At 37.3% G+C, this 22,468-nt stretch overlaps 2 protein-coding genes across 4 annotated transcripts in view; one reads left to right on the top strand and one right to left on the bottom strand.

Moving 5' to 3' along the window:
* Window positions 1–5,038: 5,038 nt before the first annotated feature.
* Window positions 5,039–17,510, bottom strand: LOC134754732 (pseudouridylate synthase TRUB2, mitochondrial). The gene is made up of 6 exons (XM_063691077.1): window positions 17,309–17,510; window positions 16,381–16,572; window positions 10,817–11,033; window positions 9,664–9,800; window positions 8,620–8,725; window positions 5,039–5,813 (listed from the first exon to the last, which is right to left on the bottom strand). Exons 1-6 carry the CDS (start codon window positions 17,430–17,432, stop codon window positions 5,669–5,671), a joined length of 921 nt encoding a protein of 306 aa, XP_063547147.1. The 5' UTR covers window positions 17,433–17,510; the 3' UTR covers window positions 5,039–5,668.
* Window positions 17,511–19,222: 1,712 nt separating this feature from the next.
* LOC134754727 (EEIG family member 2) overlaps window positions 19,223–22,468 on the top strand; it is a 129,637-nt gene continuing 126,391 nt past the window's right edge. For all 3 annotated transcript variants that reach the window (XM_063691065.1, XM_063691061.1, XM_063691062.1), the window contains exon 1: window positions 19,223–19,458. The gene's annotated coding sequence lies outside the window, so the exon portion shown is untranslated. The remainder of the gene's footprint in view (window positions 19,459–22,468) is intronic.

Below are 22,468 nucleotides of genomic sequence, written 5' to 3'. Positions count from 1 at the left end.
ATTAATTGATTATATCCTACAACTATTTATTTTTCATATGAATCTATTATTTAATGACTAAGCTTACGTTTAGAAGTCAAAATTGGATAAAACATTCTTGAGGATACTTTGCGTCTATCTTGTTGTCAAGTCTCGCCTACCCCTAGAGTTACCCCCCTAGGGGTTAGGGGTACCCCTAGGGGGCGCGAGTGACTAAAACAAGTGAGTCTAAACCGTGAAATTATTTAACCCCTAGGGTTGTTAAATTTGTTGTACCACATTATTTAGTGGACGACATTACTTATTGAATTATTTTACTCACGTCACTCACGTATTATTAATAGGCCAGGAAATAAATGCCCAAAAAAAGGTATAGAGGGAAATGCTTGGAACACAATTTTTGACTTCGTAGCTTTGTTTGAACTAGTTAGGAGGTGAACATATCAAAAGTCCCCGGCCATAACCCTGGTGCTGGGGGGAGAGGGGGTTTGAAGGTTCCATTTTTCGGTTTTTCGATTATATCTCGGAAACTATGCGTCTGAGCGACTTGGCCACTTATACAAAATGAAAAGAGATTTAATTTGTTACAAGTTTTATTCGGTCAAGTTTTTCGATATCTTGTATAGTTTTGGAGATATCCGCTCTTGAACGTATATTTAGGGCTCTCATTTTTATCTTGATTATCTACATCAGTAAAGCTGCTAGGCCGGGTTTGGTAACGTTTACGTATAAATCGGGGGTGCTGAATTCATTTATGGTATCAACATTGACCCTTGAGTAGGCAGCCATTAGCTAGAACTGGAAATGCACCCGCCAACCTGACGTCAGGTTGGCGGACGTCATTTATATATTAAATATCTCTGGAGTTTAAAGAGCACATTGCTCCAATTTTGGCGCACATTTGGCACATTGCTAGCACCTCTCTAGAGCGGTACTACTGTCATAGTAAATTTTGTAACCCCAGTAAATTCACTGGCATCTGTCGACACACTTTAAAAATAAAAATGAAGATTTATAAAAATACAATAAAATGTATTTAAATATGGATAAATGACTTTTTTTATTTGCATTAATTATTTTTATGATTTTGACCCATGTTCTTTCACTGATATGCGTTAAAATTGTTATATAACAAACGAAACCGTCAACGCCATCTATACGACAGTAGGCCAAAGCTAGTAGCGCCCTCTGAACGAGAATCAAATTTTCTTGATTTTTGAGGCACGTTTTTTCCTTAGACTGTATCCATCTATTACGGAGTTATATCTATCTTTGCTAGCACTAACTCCTGACGTACACCTCAGCTCCATTTGTCGATGTACACCCGCCATCCTGATACTCACGTCTTAAAGCTTGTTTTCTTGATAAACTGTTTAATATACTTTTACTATAATAAGCAAGTAGACAAAGTAATTCGCATACAAAATACGCCGATACTTTGTCTTACCTTACAGGTAGACATTGCATAAATTAAGAATTTTGTTTAAAGAAACTAGATGAATTACTTACCGTTTTAATGGAATGCCCCTAAACAGGGACAAAGTAACTTAGTTAGTTAGTTTTGCTGGGCATTTTCCGCAACTCGACATCCAATGTGCCTATTTTGCGTGAAAGCGTAGCGCTACTCTAACCACCCCAGCTCCTCCACGAAGCCTAGCAAGGTCTTCAGGTTGCTAGTTGCTTCCTTTAGTGTGCATGGATTTCCTAGGTATTTGCTCCTATATACTTCTACCTGTTTACAGTCTAGGAGAATATGTTTTGTTGTTTCTTCTTCTGCCATGCACGCTCTGCACATGGGGCTGTCCGTTTTACCCATGATATGTAGGTGTTTGTTTAGTGTGTTATGTCCTGTTATTAATCCTACTATTTTTTTAACTACAAAAAACACAAAGTAACTTATTAAAACTATTAGGTACCTATTATTGTTCCTAAACCCCAACACGGTTTTTCTGTTTAGATATTATTATAACGTAATAATACTGTAATCATGATAGTTATTTTTTAAATAAAGCAGACGTTACAATGTTTTTTATTTGATTTACCTACAACGAAAATCAAAGTGAAACATTAAGAAAATTCTACGTCAATAACATTTAAATAATACATTACAAAGTAGACCCATAATTATGTTCAGGGCGTCCGCTAGGTGGCGCTGATGCGCGGAAAAATACTTAGTATGAGCGTTGTTTGCACAATTCACAAATTAAAGGGTAATAGCCTACTAAAATATAGCTTAGCTACTGCCGTAACTGGTCTGTTTGCTGTAAAGTTATCGAAGGTATCCACTCTTCCAGAAATGCTTGCGTTTTGTTGATATAAGACGGATCCATCTCAAGCAACCAGTTGGCGGTGTAGGTCAAACCTCCAGTGAAAAGCAGCAACCACAAAATTGCTATTCTGGTATTCATTTTAATTCCTTTACGAATAGCCAAATTTAAATGCTAATAAATAGATTGTATATTGGATAATTCCAAAGCAGGTCTACAGTTTGAGCACGATTTTAGTGCAACTTGAACAACATGTTATATTCTCTGGGGTTGAAGTGAGAGTTTATTACCGCTGTAAAGGGACTCTTCAAACCTGTACTTATTTCGGGTGTCTAGTTTTGTGAACATCACAGTGTAGGATATCTACAGTACTCGTGGAAGCCAGTGTTCGGGCTAGACTGATCAAGTGAGTAGAATTGGCAGGAAACATTGGTGTGTCCTGAGTTATATTTACTTAAATTTTACGAATTTGTCCGGAATACGATTTTGAAATAACCGTGACGTTTGGCCATCAAAAGTGATATATCACGCATGGAGACTGTATAAAAGAGCCAAATCTCTATGTATGAAAAGTGTCCATCAAAAAACACACCGAAATACTACCAAAAACAACCTACGTAATTTGGTCGGGTTATTTATTGCCTTATGTGGTTCATGTTATACTCATGTCCCAGAGCCTAACTAGCGCCACCGGAGAGATTAGGAACTATTATTTAAAGCTTAACGCATGGAGACTGTATAAAGGAGCCAAATGTCTATGTATGAAAAGTGTCCATCAAAAAACAGTAATTAGGCGGCGCCACCATACACCGAAATACTACCAAAAACAACCTACGTAATTTGGTCGGGTTATTTATTGCCTTATGTGGTTCATGTTATACTCATGTCCCAGAGCCTAACTAGCGCCACCGGAGAGATTAGGAACTATTATTTAAAGCTTAACGCGGTCACTTTTACAACAATTCTGCCATAAGAGATTGCAATCCTTTCTATACCATCCATAATATCACGTCAATCATCGTTAGCATAGAGTATGGATGGTATAGAAAGGATGCCAATCTCTTATGGCAGAATTGTTGCAAAAGTGACCGCTTTCGGCAATAAATAATAGTTCCTAATCTCTCCAGTGGCGCTAGGTAGGCTCTGAGACCAAAGAGTATTGTAATATATAGGACACTCTATGACATGAACCATAGAGGTATAATAATGTAGATATGAAATAGGGAACGGGCAGCAAATAACCCGACCAAATTACGTAGGTTGTTTCTGGTATCTTGTCAGGAATGTTAAAACGTGTTTTTAATTTTGTCGCATTGCGTATGTTCTGTCCCTCACGGTCGCACGGGTGCACATCTATATAAAATACTATGTGTATGGTCTAGGTACTTCAGTGTATGGTGGCGCCGCCTATTTACTGTTTTTTTACGGTCACTTTTTGATACATGAAGATTCATTTCCTTACCTCTACCTTCCATAGCATAGAGTACCTACAGATATACTTAGTTTACTCTAGTGTCACTTGTGTTAGGGGTAGGATATATGGGATATGGATGGTATAGAAATTATGGATAGTATATATGGGCATAGAGTAACTTATACTAGAGCGGTACTGTCATAGTAAATTTTGTAACCCCAGTTAATTCACTGCCATCTGTCGACACACTTTAAAACTAAAAATAAATATTTATAAAAATACGATCAATTGTATTTGAATATGGATAAATGATTTTTTTTATTTGCATTAATTATTTTTATGATTTTGACCCATGTTCTTTCACTGATATGCGTTAAAATTGTTAAATAACAAACGAAACCGTCAACGCCATCTATACGACAGTAAGCCAAAGCTAGTAGCGCCCTCTGAACGAGAATCAAATTTTCTTGATTTTCGAAGCACGTTTTTTCCTTAGACTGTATCCATCTATTACGGAGTTATATCTATCTTTGATATGGGGATAGGAAACTAGAGCGTTCGGGCTTTTTCGGCTCCGTTCGGCTAAGCATTGCCCTGAGCAATAGCACAGATCATATAATTTTTTAGGAAGAATAGAACGTATGGTGCCTGCAATACGGAAATATCTCTAAATTTATGTTTTTGTGAGATTAGACATCAGTAAAAAAGTGATAAAAATATTTGCCTTTTGTGCCCACGTGGCCGCATTGGCACTATACGAGAATAGTTATTTGTGTAACAAGAGAGGAAAGTTGGTTTTTCTTGCGAGTGTTTATTTTGAGTCCCGAGAAAGCGAAAGATTCGCTTCGCTCGTGATTCTAAGGTAGAATCTTGAGGGTAGCGAGGGACTCAAAAACACGAGATGTAAAATAACTATGCTCTCGTGTTGCACACATAATTTTTCACCTCAGTAGTGATAACATATTAAAGGTTAAAATGTATTTCGAATTACACAGAATAAACAGAAAAAAAAAGTATTATAATATGTACGATACGATACGTACCGTACCGTACCGTACCGTACCGTACCGTACCGTACCGTACCATACCATACCATATAAAAAATGTAATAAAAGTATGAACTTCATGGCCTTAACTAAATTAAAAAGCTACATTGTTTCACCAGGGAGTGACGAAAGTAGGCTTGTTCGAGCTGCTGAGGTGAAAAAGTTATTGTAACTGAACCTATTTACTCCGTAATCTTGAAATATTACGATCAAGCTGCATGCTTCCTTTAATTGTATTTTTTTTAAATACATTATTTTTCTTTTCTCGGAAGATAAATGTAAATTTAAATAACATAATAATTATAATAATATATATCAAACTAAAACTACCATTAAAATAAACTAACTGCTTTTAATTGTATGATTCTGATAAGAAATGACATAACATTTTTAGAATTGAATATATGTAATTTTGAATGTGGATTTTAAAAGAGAAAATCATCTATTTACTTCAATAACTATCTTTTCAACACACTTGCTCAAAACGACGTTTTTATTCCACCGATTTTTGGCTCATAATCCTAGATATTAAACACGCGTGCTCTTTCAGTGTATTATTCCACTCGTGGTTTTTCATTATATTATCCGACTGAGTTAAGAAGCTAACTGATTGCTAATAATATGCATGGAAAGGGAGCCTTCTTTAATTGGCGCGGCCGGCCCTCGCCCCGGCCGGCAGTATGACAGATGAAACACACAATACTAACTGTAAAAACTATTAAAATTTGATTAATATGAGTATCTTTTTTTTTCTCGCAAGTGTGTTGAAAAACGTCGTATGAAACGCGTGTGCATTGGTCATTACACACATCGGCTTTCTTATTGCGCGCTCGCTTACAGCTCGCGCGCACAATATCGCCTCAATACCAACTTAGCACACTTGTATCATAATGTACTATTATTGTCTACTTAAAGCTTATCCAATATGTACATTATCTCTAAATTATTCTCGAGGCCGAAGGTTAGCCCGTGAGCCTAGCGGATTCCGGCGCGGCGAGGCCTACGGACGCCTCCAAGAGTTGTCTGCACTCGTCCATGTTTCTGGCGATGTGTTCTAGCGTCCAGTGTTTGCGGAGCATCGCGTTGGACAAATCAAACTTGCCTTGCCTGTGGAAAAAAAAAGCCGTCGGATCGTATTGCATGCTCGTACGAATTTCACTCGTTCAAATACGTACGAATATGCACAAACACTTCTAAGTGCGAACTAGAGTTATTGATTATAATAGAGAGGTAGGTACAGACAAAGATAGATATAACTCCGTAATAGATGGATACAGTCTAAGGAAAAAACGTGCCTCGAAAATCAAGAAAATTTGATTCTCGTTGAGAGGGCGCTACTAGTTTTGGCCTACAGTCGAATAGATGGCGTTGACGGTTTCGTTTGTTATTTAAAAAATTTTACGAATATCAGTAAAAGAACATGGGTCAAAATCATAAAAATAATTAATGCAAATAAAAAAAATCATTTATCTATATTTAAATACATTCTATCGTATTTTTATAAATCTTCATTTTTAGTTTTAAAGTGTGTCGACAGATGGCAGTGAATTTACTGGGGTTACAAAATTTACTATGACAGTACCGCTCTAGTATAAGTTACTCTATGGTACAGAGAAATGTCGTGCATAATTATTTTCCATTATATTTTGTCGGAAACTTTCATATTTGTCAATAGGGAATATTACGCGAAACTCTGCGTAGGGGGCGCCACTACCAAAATCTGAGGGTCTATCGTGAAAACAGGAAATTTATCTAACATCTCTGTCACTCTTGCATATTCGAGCGATAAAGAGGCAGATAGTGAATTTTCGGATTCGCGTTTCCCGTTTCCTCTGTAAGCAAACCGACTTGATGCATCAATGTCATATTTTATTATCTCTGAAAACTTGTCAAAAACCTGTTAAAGTTACAGTATGTATAAGGTTAACTAAAAAAGCTAGTCCTGCACTCTGGTGGCAGAACATTGCAGTAATATCCCCTATTTTGTCATAATATGCTACTTCAGTCAACCTCTGTACTTTTTGTACCGAGACTGAAATAGCAAAGCCACGTTCGTACGTTTCCGCAAAGAGGATATAATAAGATAGAGCGGTACTGTCATAGTAAATATTGTAACCACAGTAAATTCACTGCCATCTATGGACACACTTTGAAACTAAGGATGAAGATTTATAAAAATACGGTAAAATGTATTTAAATATGGATAAATGATTTTTTTTATTTGCATTAATTATTTTTATATGATTTTGTGGCGCCATCTGATCGAGAATCAAATTTTCGTAATTTTCGAGGCACGTTTTTTCCTAAGACTGTATCCATCTATTACGGAGTTATATCTATCTTTGTACGTACGAATATGCACAAACACTTCTAAGTGCGAACTAGAATTATTGATTGTAATAGAGAGGTAGGTACAGACAGATGTCGTGCATAACAGAAAATAATTATTTTCAAATTCAAATCACTTTATTGCCAAAACATGATAGTACAAAAAATAGCAATACAACAATACAATACAAAAGTTCCATTGTATTTTGTAGTTTTCCATTGTATTTTGTCGGAAACTTTCATATTTGTCAATGTTGTCGTAATACTGACTGAAACAGCAAGGCACGTTCGTACGTTTCCGTGAAAATACGATGGAAAAGAACAATACCAAAGATAGATATAACTCCGTAATAGATGGATACAGTCTAAGGAAAAAACGTGCCTCGAAAATCACGAAAATTTGATTCTCGATCAGATGGCGCCACTAGTTTTGGCCTACACTCGTATAGAGGGCGTTGACTGTTTCGTTTGTTATTTATAATTTTAACGCATACCAGTGAAAGAACATGGGTCAAAATCATATAAAAATAATTAATGCAAATAAAAAAATAATTTATCCATATTTAAATACATTTTATCGTATTTTTATAAATATTTATTTTTAGTTTTAAAGTGTGTCGACAGATGGCAGTGAATTTACTGGGGTTACAAAATTTACTATAACAGTAACGCTCTAGTATAAGTTACTCTATGATAATACACTACATCTGTAAAGTCTAAAAAATAATCGTGCCTAGTTTGACAGCCGAAACAGATGGCGCTGTATGTACATACGCCATATGTTTTGTGGTCACTGAATAGGGTATATTGCTGCAATGTTCTGCCACCAGAGTGCAGGACTATCCTTTTTAGTAAACCATAGAGTAACTTACACATACTGTACCTTTAACAGGTTTTTGACAAGTTTTCAGAGATAATAAAATATGACATTGATGCATCAAGGCGGTTTGTTTACAGGGGACCTACCGGGAAACGCGAATCCGAAATTTCGCTATCTGCCTCTATCGCTCGAATATGCAGAGATGTTAGATAACGAAATTTCGATTTTATTGTTTCGCGATAGACCCTCAGTCCCTCATATTGTGGTGGCGCCCTACGCAGAGTTTCTCGTAATATTCCGTATTTCAAAGCACGAAAGTGTTTTAGACAACACATTTTACTCAATGTATCTTTGGTAAGACCAAAGATAGATATAACTCCGTAATAGATGGATACAGTCTAAGGAAAAAACGTGCCTCGAAAAACACGAAAATTTGATTCTCGATCAGAGGGCGCCACTAGTTTTGGCCTACACTCGTATAGAGGGCGTTGACGGTTTCGTTTGTTATTTATAATTTTAACGCATATCAGTGAAAGAACATGGGTCAAAATCATAAAAATAATTAATGCAAATAAAAAAAATCATTTATCCATATTTAAATACATTTTATCGTATTTTTATAAATATTTATTTTTAGTTTTAAAGTGTGTCGACAGATGGCAGTGAATTTACTGGGGTTACAAAATTTACTATGACGGTACCGCTCTAGTATAAGTTACTCTATGGTAAGACCTAGCTGTATCTATAGGTAGTCCCAGTACCCACCTAATGCACTGCACGCCCGTGCAATGCGCAGACGTCTTAAGCTGAACCCCCAGGTCGTGTACCAGCGTCCAGAAGTACTTATCGTACTCGTTCACAGACTGTATTTCTGAAATACATAAATTATTCTATTTTATTAAGAAACAAACAGTCTCGTATATGTAACATTAGGTACAGTCGCCATCAGATATATCAGAGCGCGCGAGGTGCTCAAAATATCTGAACACGCACTCTAACGCCTTGACAATAGAGGCGTGTTCAAATATTTGTGAGTACCTCGGGCGCTCCGATATATCTGATGGCGACTGTATAAGGGCAGTTAGTGATATTGTAGACTTACAGTTTCCTTAATTTGGACCCGGGTATGTCCATAAACTACGTCCGGACCCGGGTATGTCCTTAAACTATGTCCAAACGAGAGGTATGGGCACTGCGAATGACATCTCGCTTTGTGTGGTAGGGCACAGGACAGCGGATGTCATTCCAGATCTAGAGCAGAGCCCAACTGGGGAGGTACCTCCACCTTACAGAAAACCGCAGCCAAATAACACTAGACCCTACTCATAGTGTTGTGTTCCTGCCGGTGAGTAAGGTTGCCAGAGCTCGAGGGAGAGGAGTGTTAGGGTCGGCAACGCACATGTAACTCCTCTGGAGTTGCAGGCGTACATAGGCTACGGAGACTGCTTAACATCAGGCGGGCCGTATGCTTGTTTGCCACCGACGTAGTATAAAAAAAATTTATGTAGACCTAAACATTAAAACATTTAATTTGAAAGTATTTATATGAGTTATAGATTTGAATCGATAACATAACTTTCGTTTTATTAACATTAAAGGTGTGTTAATAAAAAGTGCCAGAAAACTTGCACTTATGTAAAAACAATAAACGCAATAAGTATGTAGGACAATTATACTCATTCATTGGCCTTCGAGTCCAATCTAACCACAGACCACGTATTCTATAGACATAGCATAGTCCCGCTACCCCCTCTGCCACGCATACTGTAGCTATAATTTATGTTATTACTTATTCTGTAGTATAGCTACCTAAAGTGAAGTCCGGTGGTTTGAAGTGCACACATTTAATGCCGTATAACACTGGGAGCTTGTTATCGCTAGGCCTGATGGGGCCTTGCGAGGCCAAGTCGTACAGGGTCTGGGAGTCGCTGTGGAGGCCTGTCATTCTGAAACAAGAAACAAATACGTACAGAACGAGGATAAAAACCTACAGATTGCATAAACACCGTCCGCTTGTTTTTTTTTTACATGGAAACAGGAAAATCAACAGCTATAAACATTTCTAAAGCTACAATAGAATAACAGAGCCAATTACAGGTTCTCACTTTTTATTAGGGTTCCGTACCCAAAGGGTAAAAACGGGACCCTATTACTATGGATTATAGGTCATAGCAAAGATAGATATAACTCCGTAATAGATGGATACAGTCTAAGGAAAAAACGTGCCTCGAAAATCAAGAAAATTTGATTCTCGATCAGAGGGCGCCACTAGTTTTGGCCTACACTCGTATAGAGGGCATTGACGGTTTCGTTTGTTATTTATAATTTTAACGCATATCAGTGAAAGAACATGGGTCAAAATCATAAAAATAATTAATGCAAATAAAAATATGAAAACCAAACTTCGCACAGTAATGGGGTTGGCAACTGTCAAAGGTTTGCAGAGATGGCGCCATCATAGCTGCCCCTTTTTCTATGAGATTTGGCTTAAAGGGCTGGCATCCAGGGCATTAAAAAAAAAAACAAAATTTGATACAATTCTAGGGACTGACAGGACCATAAAACATAGTATAGTAGTTATAGACATGAAACCGAGCGACCAGGGGTAAGAGAAAGACGTATTCATGTATTGACAGGTTAATGTATGGCAGCATAATCCTTTTTCTCTTTCACTTATAAATTTCGGTATTTCGCCATCGCCTCCTACCTATGCTGCCATAACCCAACCATGAAAAAAAACCCGGTCGGTGATAAGGACAAAGCATGGCACTATTTTCTCTTTCCTCTTATAGGAATCGCAATAAGACTATCTTTCTCTATCAAAGAGTGTCAGGCCCTTGTACAGGGCAAGCTATGCTGGCGCCATCTGCTAATTATTTCGACCGGCCAACCCCATTGCGTCATAGTAAGCGGTTGGTCGGTATAAGCGTCATAATAAACGGATTCTGTATTTGCAACTCACTCGTAAACAGTGCCCTGGTGCGCGCTCTGCATGTGCGCCACCACCCTGTCTATCTTCTCGCGGTTGACGTGCGCGTGCGCAGCGCGCTCTACCGTCCGTCCGTTCCAAAAGTGGGTGTCCGTGGCCTTGCCGAGCTGACCGTGGATCTTGTAAGCTCGGGTCAGGCGGGCAGTGTGCAGCTTGTACGTGAGACGGGTACCGTCGTTTATGCCGAGCACTTGAAGAGAATAATTGAAAATATGTTTACATGACTTTAGAGAAATCCAATGCGCCATGATACTTATAATTAACATAATACAAACAGATTATTACAAATAACAATCAACTACAAACAAATATTTTACAAATAACCAGGGACCGGCCCGCTATCCCTTATCGGGGTTTTATAAGGGTATTGCATAAGGCTTAGCTCACCATACCCTTTGCCAGACGAAACCCTTTGTTTTGCTTTTAAAAACCCTTATATAAAGCTACCACATTTGAGTAATCGGTAGCCCAAATACCCTTACAAAACCCTTATCATCCGCTCACCAACACCTTGCATATTGCTTATAAGGGTTAGCCTTATAAAGGGCTTCCCTTTTAGCATATAAGCGTGCTAATTTAAGTCGTCTACCTTGTTCATAAAGCACACATTACTTCGAATCCGAGCGATCGTCGGCGGCGACGGCGGCGTTCTTTACTAGGCACGTATTGTCTTTCCTTTTCATACACTACCGTAGATATATATTAATCCTGTCTCTTTCACGCAAAGGGAAACCTTTATAAAAAGCGCTTAAAGATAAGGGTAACCCTTATTAAGAGCTAGCCTTATTTTTGGTTAGCTTTTCGGTAAGGGTTAGTCAAAGGTAAGGGTATGAATGGGCTTGCAGTTCAAAAGGGAAAGTCTTTCAATGTGTTAGCCGTGTTTAAGTGTTGCCCATTGAAAGGGTTTTATCGCGGAAAGGGTTGTCCGGTCCCTGCAAATAACACAATTAAAAATTACTTTCACTATTTAAACTTTCACGGACGTAGGCCTCGCATCTATCACCTCACAGAATCTCAGGCATTCATTTCATAACAATGAAATGTTAAAGTCCAGTTGAAGTGGAACTTTTTCTCTCAGCGCCGCTTGCACTGTTGCACCATTCCACTAACCCGGGGTTAACTGGTTAAACTGTGGTTACCAGTACATTTTGGACTTTATTTCTAAGTCAATAAGGGTCGTAACAGATGATTTTACTTTATGCACTAAAGCTTAAAAAGCAACTAAGCCGCGTATAACTTAAAAACCGGCCAAGTGCGAGTCGGACTCGCGTTCCAAGGGTTCCGTATATTACACAATTTAAACAATGTATTTTTTATGTGAAACGTGAGTGAAATGTCTTTAAAAAACCCGTAGGGGTCGGATCAAAAACTAAGTAATTAAGTATTTAATTACTCACGCTTGACTGCACATTTCTAATAGGTTTTCCTGTCATCTATAGGTAAAGATCTATTTTGTGTATTTTCTTTGAAATTTTAGACCCAGTAAGTTTCGGAGATAAAGGAGGGAGAATGGTAATTTTTTGCCTATTTTCTTGAATAACTTCTCAACTATTAATCGTAAAATTATATAAAAAATATATTTGGGATTCTCACAATGAGCTCTTTCATTTGATATGTAACACGATTTAGTTTGAAAAACTTTATTTTTTAATTTTCTCATTTACCCCCCAAAAGTGGCCCCCATGTTTAAAATTAATTTGTTTATGTTACATGTCCGTCTTTGGGTCACAATCTTACATATGTGTACCAAATTTCAACTTAATTGGTCTAGTAGTTTCGGAGAAAATAGGCTGTGACAGACGGACAAACAGACAGACGCACGAGTGATCCTATAAGGGTTCCGTTTTTTTCCTTTTGAGGTACGGAACCCTAAAAACCAACTTTGAGAGCATGAGAAGTAAAAAAACCGGCCAAGTGCGAGTCGGACTCGCGCACCGAGGGTTCCGTACTTTTTTAGTATTTGTTGTTATAGGGGCAACAGAAATACATCTGTGAAAATTACAACTGTCTAGCTATCACGGTTCATGAGATACAACCTGGTGACAGACAGACGGACAGCAAAGTCTTAGTAATAGGGTTCCGTTTTTACCCTTTGGGTACAGAACCCTAAAATAGTAGATTGTGTCACAAGGGAGCAAAATGACATATTTACGGCGAGGGCGTACAATTGAATCCTAAACGAAGCGAAGGATTCTATAGTAGAATCCTGAGCGTAGCGAGGGATCCTTCGCTTCGTTTAGGATTCAATTGTACGCCCTCGCCGTAAATATGTCATTTTGCTCCCTTGTGACACAATCTACTATTTTAGGGTTCTGTACCCAAAGGGTAAAAACGGAACCCTATTACTAAGACTTTGCTGTCCGTCTGTCTGTCACCAGGTTGTATCTCATGAACCGTGATAGCTAGACAGTTGTAATTTTCACAGATGTATTTCTGTTGCCCCTATAACAACAAATACTAAAAAAGTACGGAACCCTCGGTGCGCGAGTCCGACTCGCACTTGGCCGGTTTTTTTACTTCTCATGCTCTCAAAGTTGGTTTTTAGGGTTCCGTACCTCAAAAGGAAAAAAACGGAACCCTTATAGGATCACTCGTGCGTCTGTCTGTCTGTCCGTCTGTCACAGCCTATTTTCTCCGAAACTACTAGACCAATTAAGTTGAAATTTGGTACACATATGTAAGATTGTGACCCAAAGACGGACATGTAACATAAACAAATTAATTTTAAACATGGGGGCCACTTTTGGGGGGTAAATGAGAAAATTAAAAAATAAAGTTTTTCAAACTAAATCGTGTTACATATCAAATGAAAGAGCTCATTGTGAGAATCTCAAATATATTTTTTATATAATTTTACGATTAATAGTTGAGAAGTTATTCAAGAAAATAGGCAAAAAATTACCATTCTCCCTCCTTTATCTCCGAAACTTACTGGGTCTAAAATTTCAAAGAAAATACACAAAATAGATCTTTACCTATAGATGACAGGAAAACCTATTAGAAATGTGCAGTCAAGCGTGAGTAATTAAATACTTAATTACTTAGTTTTTGATCCGACCCCTACGGGTTTTTTAAAGACATTTCACTCACGTTTCACATAAAAAATACATTGTTTAAATTGTGTAATATACGGAACCCTTGGAACGCGAGTCCGACTCGCACTTGGCCGGTTTTTAAGTTATACGCGGCTTAGTTGCTTTTTAAGCTTTAGTGCATAAAGTAAAATCATCTGTTACGACCCTTATTGACTTAGAAATAAAGTCCAAAATGTACTGGTAACCACAGTTTAACCAGTTAACCCCGGGTTAGTGGAATGGTGCAACAGTGCAAGCGGCGCTGAGAGAAAAAGTTCCACTTCAACTGGACTTTAACATTTCATTGTTATGAAATGAATGCCTGAGATTCTGTGAGGTGATAGATGCGAGGCCTACGTCCGTGAAAGTTTAAATAGTGAAAGTAATTTTTAATTGTGTTATTTGCAGGGACCGGACAACCCTTTCCGCGATAAAACCCTTTCAATGGGCAACACTTAAACACGGCTAACACATTGAAAGACTTTCCCTTTTGAACTGCAAGCCCATTCATACCCTTACCTTTGACTAACCCTTACCGAAAAGCTAACCAAAAATAAGGCTAGCTCTTAATAAGGGTTACCCTTATCTTTAAGCGCTTTTTATAAAGGTTTCCCTTTGCGTGAAAGAGACAGGATTAATATATATCTACGGTAGTGTATGAAAAGGAAAGACAATACGTGCCTAGTAAAGAACGCCGCCGTCGCCGCCGACGATCGCTCGGATTCGAAGTAATGTGTGCTTTATGAACAAGGTAGACGACTTAAATTAGCACGCTTATATGCTAAAAGGGAAGCCCTTTATAAGGCTAACCCTTATAAGCAATATGCAAGGTGTTGGTGAGCGGATGATAAGGGTTTTGTAAGGGTATTTGGGCTACCGATTACTCAAATGTTTCTCATTTACCCCCCAAAAGTGGCCCCCATGTTTAAAATTAATTTGTTTATGTTACATGTCCGTCTTTGGGTCACAATCTTACATATGTGTACCAAATTTCAACTTAATTGGTCTAGTAGTTTCGGAGAAAATAGGCTGTGACAGACGGACAGACAGACAGACGCACGAGTGATCCTATAAGGGTTCCGTTTTTTTCCTTTTGAGGTACGGAACCCTAAAAACCAACTTTGAGAGCATGAGAAGTAAAAAAACCGGCCAAGTGCGAGTCGGACTCGCGCACCGAGGGTTCCGTACTTTTTTAGTATTTGTTGTTATAGGGGCAACAGAAATACATCTGTGAAAATTACAACTGTCTAGCTATCACGGTTCATGAGATACAACCTGGTGACAGACAGACGGACAGCAAAGTCTTAGTAATAGGGTTCCGTTTTTACCCTTTGGGTACAGAACCCTAAAATAGTAGATTGTGTCACAAGGGAGCAAAATGACATATTTACGGCGAGGGCGTACAATTGAATCCTAAACGAAGCGAAGGATTCTATAGTAGAATCCTGAGCGTAGCGAGGGATTCTAACATAGAATCCTGAGCGTAGTGAGGGATTCAAGTGTTAACGCCCAAGGTGAAAATAATTTTGCTACCATGTGACACATACTGCTTTTCACATCACCTATGAGGAAATTACATACATATATTAGGTTTCAAAACATTATTATTTTAAGCAAAGATCGATACGGACAAAGTGCGAAAAATATGTATACACGACCTTAGTAATGGTACATACTTCTGGCACTTTGTCCGTATGGATATTTTCAGACGTGACTGTAGTGACAAATTAAAAGTACCTACAGCTCATAATTATGTACCTAATATCTTTTCAAAGACAGCAGCAAACACCTAAAGTGATACATTGAAAATCAAGTACATTATTTTTGTAGATTTTTCTGGTAACAAATTAGCTCTTACCCCTTTGAACCAAATCTTCGGAAGAACACTATTATGAAGACTGATATCACTTATATTTATTATTATAAAGTTATTGATTTAAACTAAGTATTTACAAATTTATACACAATACAGAACCGCATAATTATGCTTTGTGGAATATTTGTACAAAACTTTTTAAATATAAACTTTTAAAATTGCATAGACAAGTATGGCTGCGTTTAAGGAGACCTAAAATGTCAAAATAAAAATAAAACTATTAAACTAATGTTTTTTTACGTTTCTTTGTAAATATTACGCGAATTAATTAATTTACGTAATTTAAATAAACTATTTATTAATTTAAAATACGCTAACTACATTTATTATTTAGAATTACAACAAAATATTATTTAAGTTAGAAAAATTGTATGCACGTAATCGATTATAAAGAAATTGTAATCGATTATATGCATACTAATCTCATATGTCTTTGTGTCAATATTTCATACTGGCAACAAAATGTCCTTGAACAGAAAAGTGCCACTTTGATCCCTCCTAGCAGGGAAGAAAAGTTCCCTTTTCGAATAGGTGATGTGAAAAGATATTTTTATCCATTTCTAGCAAATAATATATAACCAACTTACACAGAACTCCACTGCTGAACAGCCCTAAATGCATCGCCCAGGAACACCTGAAGTCGTCGTGGGTGTATCTAGGGCCGCAGGCTAACGGGTCATCCGCATAGTTAGGGACCATCTTTACCAGCATTGGCTCATTGGTGGCTCCTACTATCTCTACTCTCTGCTCGATGGGACGGCCTGGCAAGGCGTTTAAATCTGGAATTTGAAATATCATAACTTTAACCTAGAGATGGGCCGATGGCCGACTATTTGGTATTCGGCATATTTTCAATGTTCGTATTCGGCCAAATAGTTCGGTTCGCAATGCCGAATATTTACTGAATAAACTATTTTTTTTTAAGGGTGTCTGCTAACTGGCTAAATGTATTTAAAAAATCTGTAGGGGTCGGATCAAAAACTAAATAATTAAGTCCGACTCACGCTTGACTGCATATTTCTAATAGGTTTTCCTGTTATCTATAGGTAAAAAACTATTTTGTGTATTTTTTTCAAAAGGGGGGGGGTGGTAATTTTTTGGCTATTTTCTTAAATCAAATCAAATCAAAAAAATAAGGCCGCCGTGCGTTTTGTTTCACGTTATATTCAATAAAATCTAAAAAATAAAAACTTATTTCTGGCGGCTAAAATTGCTTCAAATCATTTAAAAACAACCCAAAAAAGCCTGGGGGGCTTAGTTATCCTAGACAGCGTTAGTTATCCTCAAACAAGGCGACTTATTTTAAGATCCAACCCAAAATGAGAAAAACAAACGTGTCTCATATGGAATAAAGGCATAGTTAATTTAATTAAGATGTGTAATTTTTACATCAGCCCAAGCTTTGGCAGCAAGGCTTGGAAGGTGGGTATTAGGTATAAATCTAAGGCTGCCAAGTGATAGTAAGATATCTAATACGTAGTGAGGAGGGCTCTTTAATTTTATTAAAAATCTAACCTCGACACAGATTGGTTATGATGGTGTGTTGGACTCGTTTCACGGGCACACATGGCGGTTTGTAGACACAAATCACTCCGTTCAAGAATTTGTAAGCAGCGGCTGCATCACGAAACTTAACCATTGTCCATCATATAGTAATTATTTAAGATTTTTTAACCAAGTATTAACAAAATTTCCATAACAACAAAACGAGGTAAAGGCGTTTTTCAAGACATGAGATACACAGAACTTCAACGTCGTCAACGTGCATGTGCTTGTCATAAATTTTGGAATTGAAAGTGGAAATTAATTATTTTTTATTTAAAGTTTTAAGAACTTATAGAATCCAAACACCTTATTTTACAAACTATTTTTCGGAATCGCAAATGTTTAATCATAACAACAACAACAGTTTGGATTGGTCGGGTTTCCAATTAGTAAAATGCCTTTAGACGAGTGTTGCTCGTAAACAAAATAAATATTAGAACGTTGCCTTATTCACAAAAAAATACTAATTTAGTAGTTTTTAAAGAAATAAATAAAATAAAAAGTTTATTATCAAAAAAGATTATTTTGGCTCATTCTATATTAAAACAATATGATCTTCCGTAGAACTTCATAAGTCTACTGGTGGACTTTACCTCTCTCACCGCTCCGCTGCCTCGCTCCGCTCCAGTGAAAGTTGCGAGAAGTTTCCAAAGTTATGAGACCACTATGAGACAGATGCCTGAACCATTCGGCCACCCGCGCTTGGTGGCATGGGTCGAAATTTCCAAGTATATGACAAATTCCAAAGAATTGTGGAGTCCCCTTTGTATATGACATTTATTTATTTCGTTTATTCCTCCTCCCTCCAACCAACAAATACAAGTATGAACGACAGTCATAGTGATCCGACGCATGTCAGATATTTATTTGTTAGGGTTCCGAACCTAAAAGTTAAAAACGGGACCCTATTACTAAGACTCCGCTGTCCGTCTGTCTGTCTGTCACCAGTCACCAGGCTGTATCTCATGAACCGTGATAGCTAGACAGTTGAAATTTTCACATCAGATGATGTATTTCTGTTGCCGCTATAACAACAAATACTAAAAAGTACGGAACCCTCGGTGTGTGAGTCCGACTCGCACTTGGCCGGTTTTTTTAGATGGCCACTTAAATGGGCTTATCAGTTATCACTTCAAAGAGTATTAAAAATTAATACATGATAACAGGTAACTATGTTACAAATACTAAGTACATGTACTCGTAAGTTAAGATTTTTTGTTTGTAAACCTTACCAAATTAGTTGCCCGCAAAATGTATGATGATAATAAAAGGTCCTATAACTATGTACGAACTATAAAATCCTATAACTTTGAACGTGTTACTTCGATTGTATGGTAGCGGATTTTTAGTGGCGGGTTCGTCTCTTAAGGGTCCCCAACAAGCTCTGTTATCCATACAAACGTAGTTCCGCTCTCGTTTTTAAACGACCAGCTGGATTGCTCTGAAACTATGTACTACTTAGTACTTACAATAGAATAAGTTATATAGTTATAAAGTAATGTCAGTAATTAGTTTATGTAGCTTCAGATACCATAGTAAAAAAATACAGCGAATTTAAGTTTTTCATACAAAACTTATTTTTTTGCTCTATTTCGTTTTGTCTTATAAACTCTATTTTGTTTTATAAACTGGGGCTACATAAACTAATTACATACTTAGATATAACTCATGTCATTGTATGTGCAGTTTCATTACAATCCAACACGTAGTTTTAAAATGAGAGTGGAACTACGTTTGTATGAAAACGTGCAATTCGGCCGAGCTTGCTGGGGACTCTTAATTAGTAGAAAAATATTTTTACTCCTTGCAACTCTACTATGGAGTAGTAGAAAAAGATGACGGCGGAAGTTCGTCGTCGACTCGCCGTAACGTCGTGTTCGTACGTCGATCGCAAGCGCTCCTCTGCGCTCGCATTCGCAAAGCAATGGCCGATGGTCAGATGTGATGCTTGCAGACTCGGTCCGTACCTTATCGCGAAGGTCCTACGCGCTTTAACTTATATTAATTATAACAGTTCCTCTACTTACAAACTAAACTGTGTGGTGTGAATTCCAGTGTGCAAACGGTGTAGCAACTTTATTTCTGTGTTTGGACCTTGTGAAACTTTAAAATTGTTAGTGGTAAGTTTTTATACCTGTCTTCCCTATAAGATTATGTTGTGTTTGCTCGTATACGTTGATTTCTTGATCGTGCTGAGCGCATACTGCGAATTTTGATAGCAAATACCATTGCCAACTGGTTCTTTCAACAAACAGGTACCTTGAAAGTGTTGTTTACGTACTCTACCATGCAACTTATGCTGCTACTAGTTTTTTTTTACCTGAGCAAAACGCATAAAAAGTCAGTTGGTAACTGTAAGATATTAGTAAGGTTATAATTGCTTCTTGCCCTGAAAACGTTTTTAGTCAAAAACGTCGTAAGGCCTACCGTTTTCTTTACAACACTCTTATTAGATCGATATAGTTATTTTGCTTCTGCATTACTTGTTCTTATGAAATGTTTGAGAAAGAAGGCGTAACATCACGAAACTAACAAATTATTATTGTAAAATGTAACCTAGATTACAAGTCAGCTGATGAAATACGTAGCTTCTGTATACTTGATGTTACACAATAATATACCTCGTTTTTTTGCATTAGAAAAAAGGTAAACAATCTTGACGTTTAGTTTTTTAAAAATCAGTATACTTATGAAAGCAAAAGAATGTAAATGATCCAAAAGAATGTAAATGATCGTTTGATTTATAATTGTTGCATGTCTGCAGTGACTTATTTTTCAAGTGATTTTCAATAAAAAGAGATTGCTTACTTTTTTTGTAACGCTAAGAATACGTTTATTAGACAATTACAAACAAATTCTGTTTATATGTTATCTTTCCTGCTTGAAAATAAGTAAATCAAATACCAATGGATGGTATAAACTTGTATAAAACTCACTAAGTAACATTAACTAGGTTCTCTGTCTTTTCGCCGAAAATTGTATTGCCGAATTTCACTTACCAACCAACATTTCGCAGAAGTCTCATTTTGCCGAATTTCATTTCCCAACTTTACATTTTTTTTTATACTACGTCGGTGGCAAACAAGCATACGGCCCGCCTGATGTTAAGCAGTCTCCATAGCCTATGTACGCCTGCAACTCAAGAGGAGTTACATGCGCGTTGCCGACCCTAACACTCCTCTCCCTCGGGCTCTGGCAACCTTACTCACCGGCAGGAACACAACACATAATCCAACCTAACCTAACCCAACTTAGTACTTCATTTTCATTTCCAAACTATGGGGTTGGGAAATGAAATGGTTGCAAAATAATGATTTGCTAAAAGTTATTCGACCAAATGAAACTTATGCGAAAAGTTGGTTGGCAAGTGAAATTTGGCAATACAATTTTCGGCGACAAGGCAGGATCGCCATTACCTAGAATGAACCATCCATATCTATTTCTACCTAACTATCCCTGCTAAGCACTACCTGTTATTAATTTTCAGGGTTCCGTACCCAAAGGGTAAAAACGGTACCCTATTACTTAGACTCCGCTGTCCATCTGTCACCAGCCTGTATCTCATGAACCATGATAGTTAGACAGTTGAAATTTTCACAGATGATGTATTTCTGTTGCCACTGTAACAACAAATACTAAAATAAAATAAATATTTAAGTGGGGATCCCATGTTGTATGATTTTTGCCGATTTTTGCGTAATGGAACAGTACCCTTCGTACGCGGGTCCGACTCACACTTGGCCGGTTTTTTATTATATAGCTACAAAACTTAAGATGTTCTTTTTTGCTAGGCCTTTAGGGAAAATCCGCCAACGTCCGCCATAAACATTATATTCATATTCATATATTTATTGATAAAGTAAATTACACGTCCAAAGAACTTAAAGAGCATACAGATTGTTTTATGGTGCCTGTATGGTTTCTAATAGGTATCTCTCTCTCACTAATCTCAAACTAGCTCAGCTTGAAAACTAAATACTCAAATTCTAATTTGTCCATTGCTTCCTCTACCCATATTTGTGCCATTTTCAACCAAAAGGGTACTTATTGTCGCTTGTCAGTAAGGCGCTATTTCTTTCTTCAATTACAAAGCAACCTTATCGACAACTGACAATGTGGTACCTTTTGGTTGAAAATGTCACATTTAGTAACATAATCTTCTACCCCGCGTTATCCCGGCCTTTGCTAGGGTCCTCTTTACTGCTTGCCTTTCTGCACTTTGCGTGATCCTGGGTGTCTCCTCTTGTGAGCCCGCTTACGCTCATATCTGTTTTCATTAAAAAAATAAAAACCGGCCAAGTGCGAGTCGGACTCGCGCACCGAAGGTTCCGTACTTTTAAGTATTTGTTGTTATAGCGGCAACAGAAATACATCATCTGTGAAAATTTGAACTGTCTAGCTATGTGACAGACAGACAGACGGACAGCGGAGTCTTAGTAATAGCATAGAGTAACTTATACTAGAGCGGTACTGTCATAGTAAATTTTGTAACCCCAGTAAATTCACTGCCATCTGTCGACACACTTTAAAACTAAAAATAAATATTTATAAAAATACGATAAAATGTATTTAAATATGAATAAATGATTTTTTTATTTGCATTAATTATTTTTATATGATTTTGACCCATGTCCTTTCACTGGTATGCGTTAAAATTATAAATAACAAACGAAACAGTCAACGCCCTCTATACGAGTGTAGGCCAAAACTAGTGGCGCCATCTGATCGGGAATCAAATTTTCGTGATTTTCGAGGCACGTTTTTTTCTTAGACTGTATCCATCTATTACGGAGTTATATCTATCTTTGGTAATAAAGTCCCGTTTTTACCCTTTGGGTACGGAACCCTAAAAATTGATTTAGTAACAAAATATGAATATTTATCAAACACAGCAAAACGTTTAACATATCTAACATTGCAATATGGTATTAGTTCAATGCACTGCAACATCAGTATTTTTATGCAACCTTGTGATTTACATATCGATTTTTAATGCAACTGTGCAAGGCACATATTTAATTTGTTGCCTAATTTTTATATCAGCATTTCAAAAACTAATTAATGGAATGTGCTACAATGGTCTACATATGATAGACATATTTTGTGTTGTGATGTGTCTACTTAGTCATC

This window comes from Cydia strobilella, chromosome Z, assembly GCF_947568885.1.
Source record: "Cydia strobilella chromosome Z, ilCydStro3.1, whole genome shotgun sequence".
Lineage (NCBI taxonomy): Eukaryota > Metazoa > Arthropoda > Insecta > Lepidoptera > Tortricidae > Cydia > Cydia strobilella.
Note: the sequence above shows the minus strand (reverse complement) of the source record. Positions and strands in the feature narration are given on the sequence as shown.

Excerpts from the sequence above, each read along its gene's own strand:
- LOC134754732 (XM_063691077.1), bottom strand. The coding sequence starts at position 17,432 with ATGGTTAAGTTTCGTGATGCAGCCGCTGCTTACAAATTCTTGAACGGA. Across the intron at positions 16,573-17,308 it reads CATAACCAATCTGTGTCGAG|ATTTAAACGCCTTGCCAGGC; the intron begins GTTAGATTTTTA and ends TTCAAATTCCAG. Across the intron at positions 5,814-8,619 it reads ACGGGCGTGCAGTGCATTAG|GCAAGGCAAGTTTGATTTGT; the intron begins GTGGGTACTGGG and ends TTTTTTCCACAG.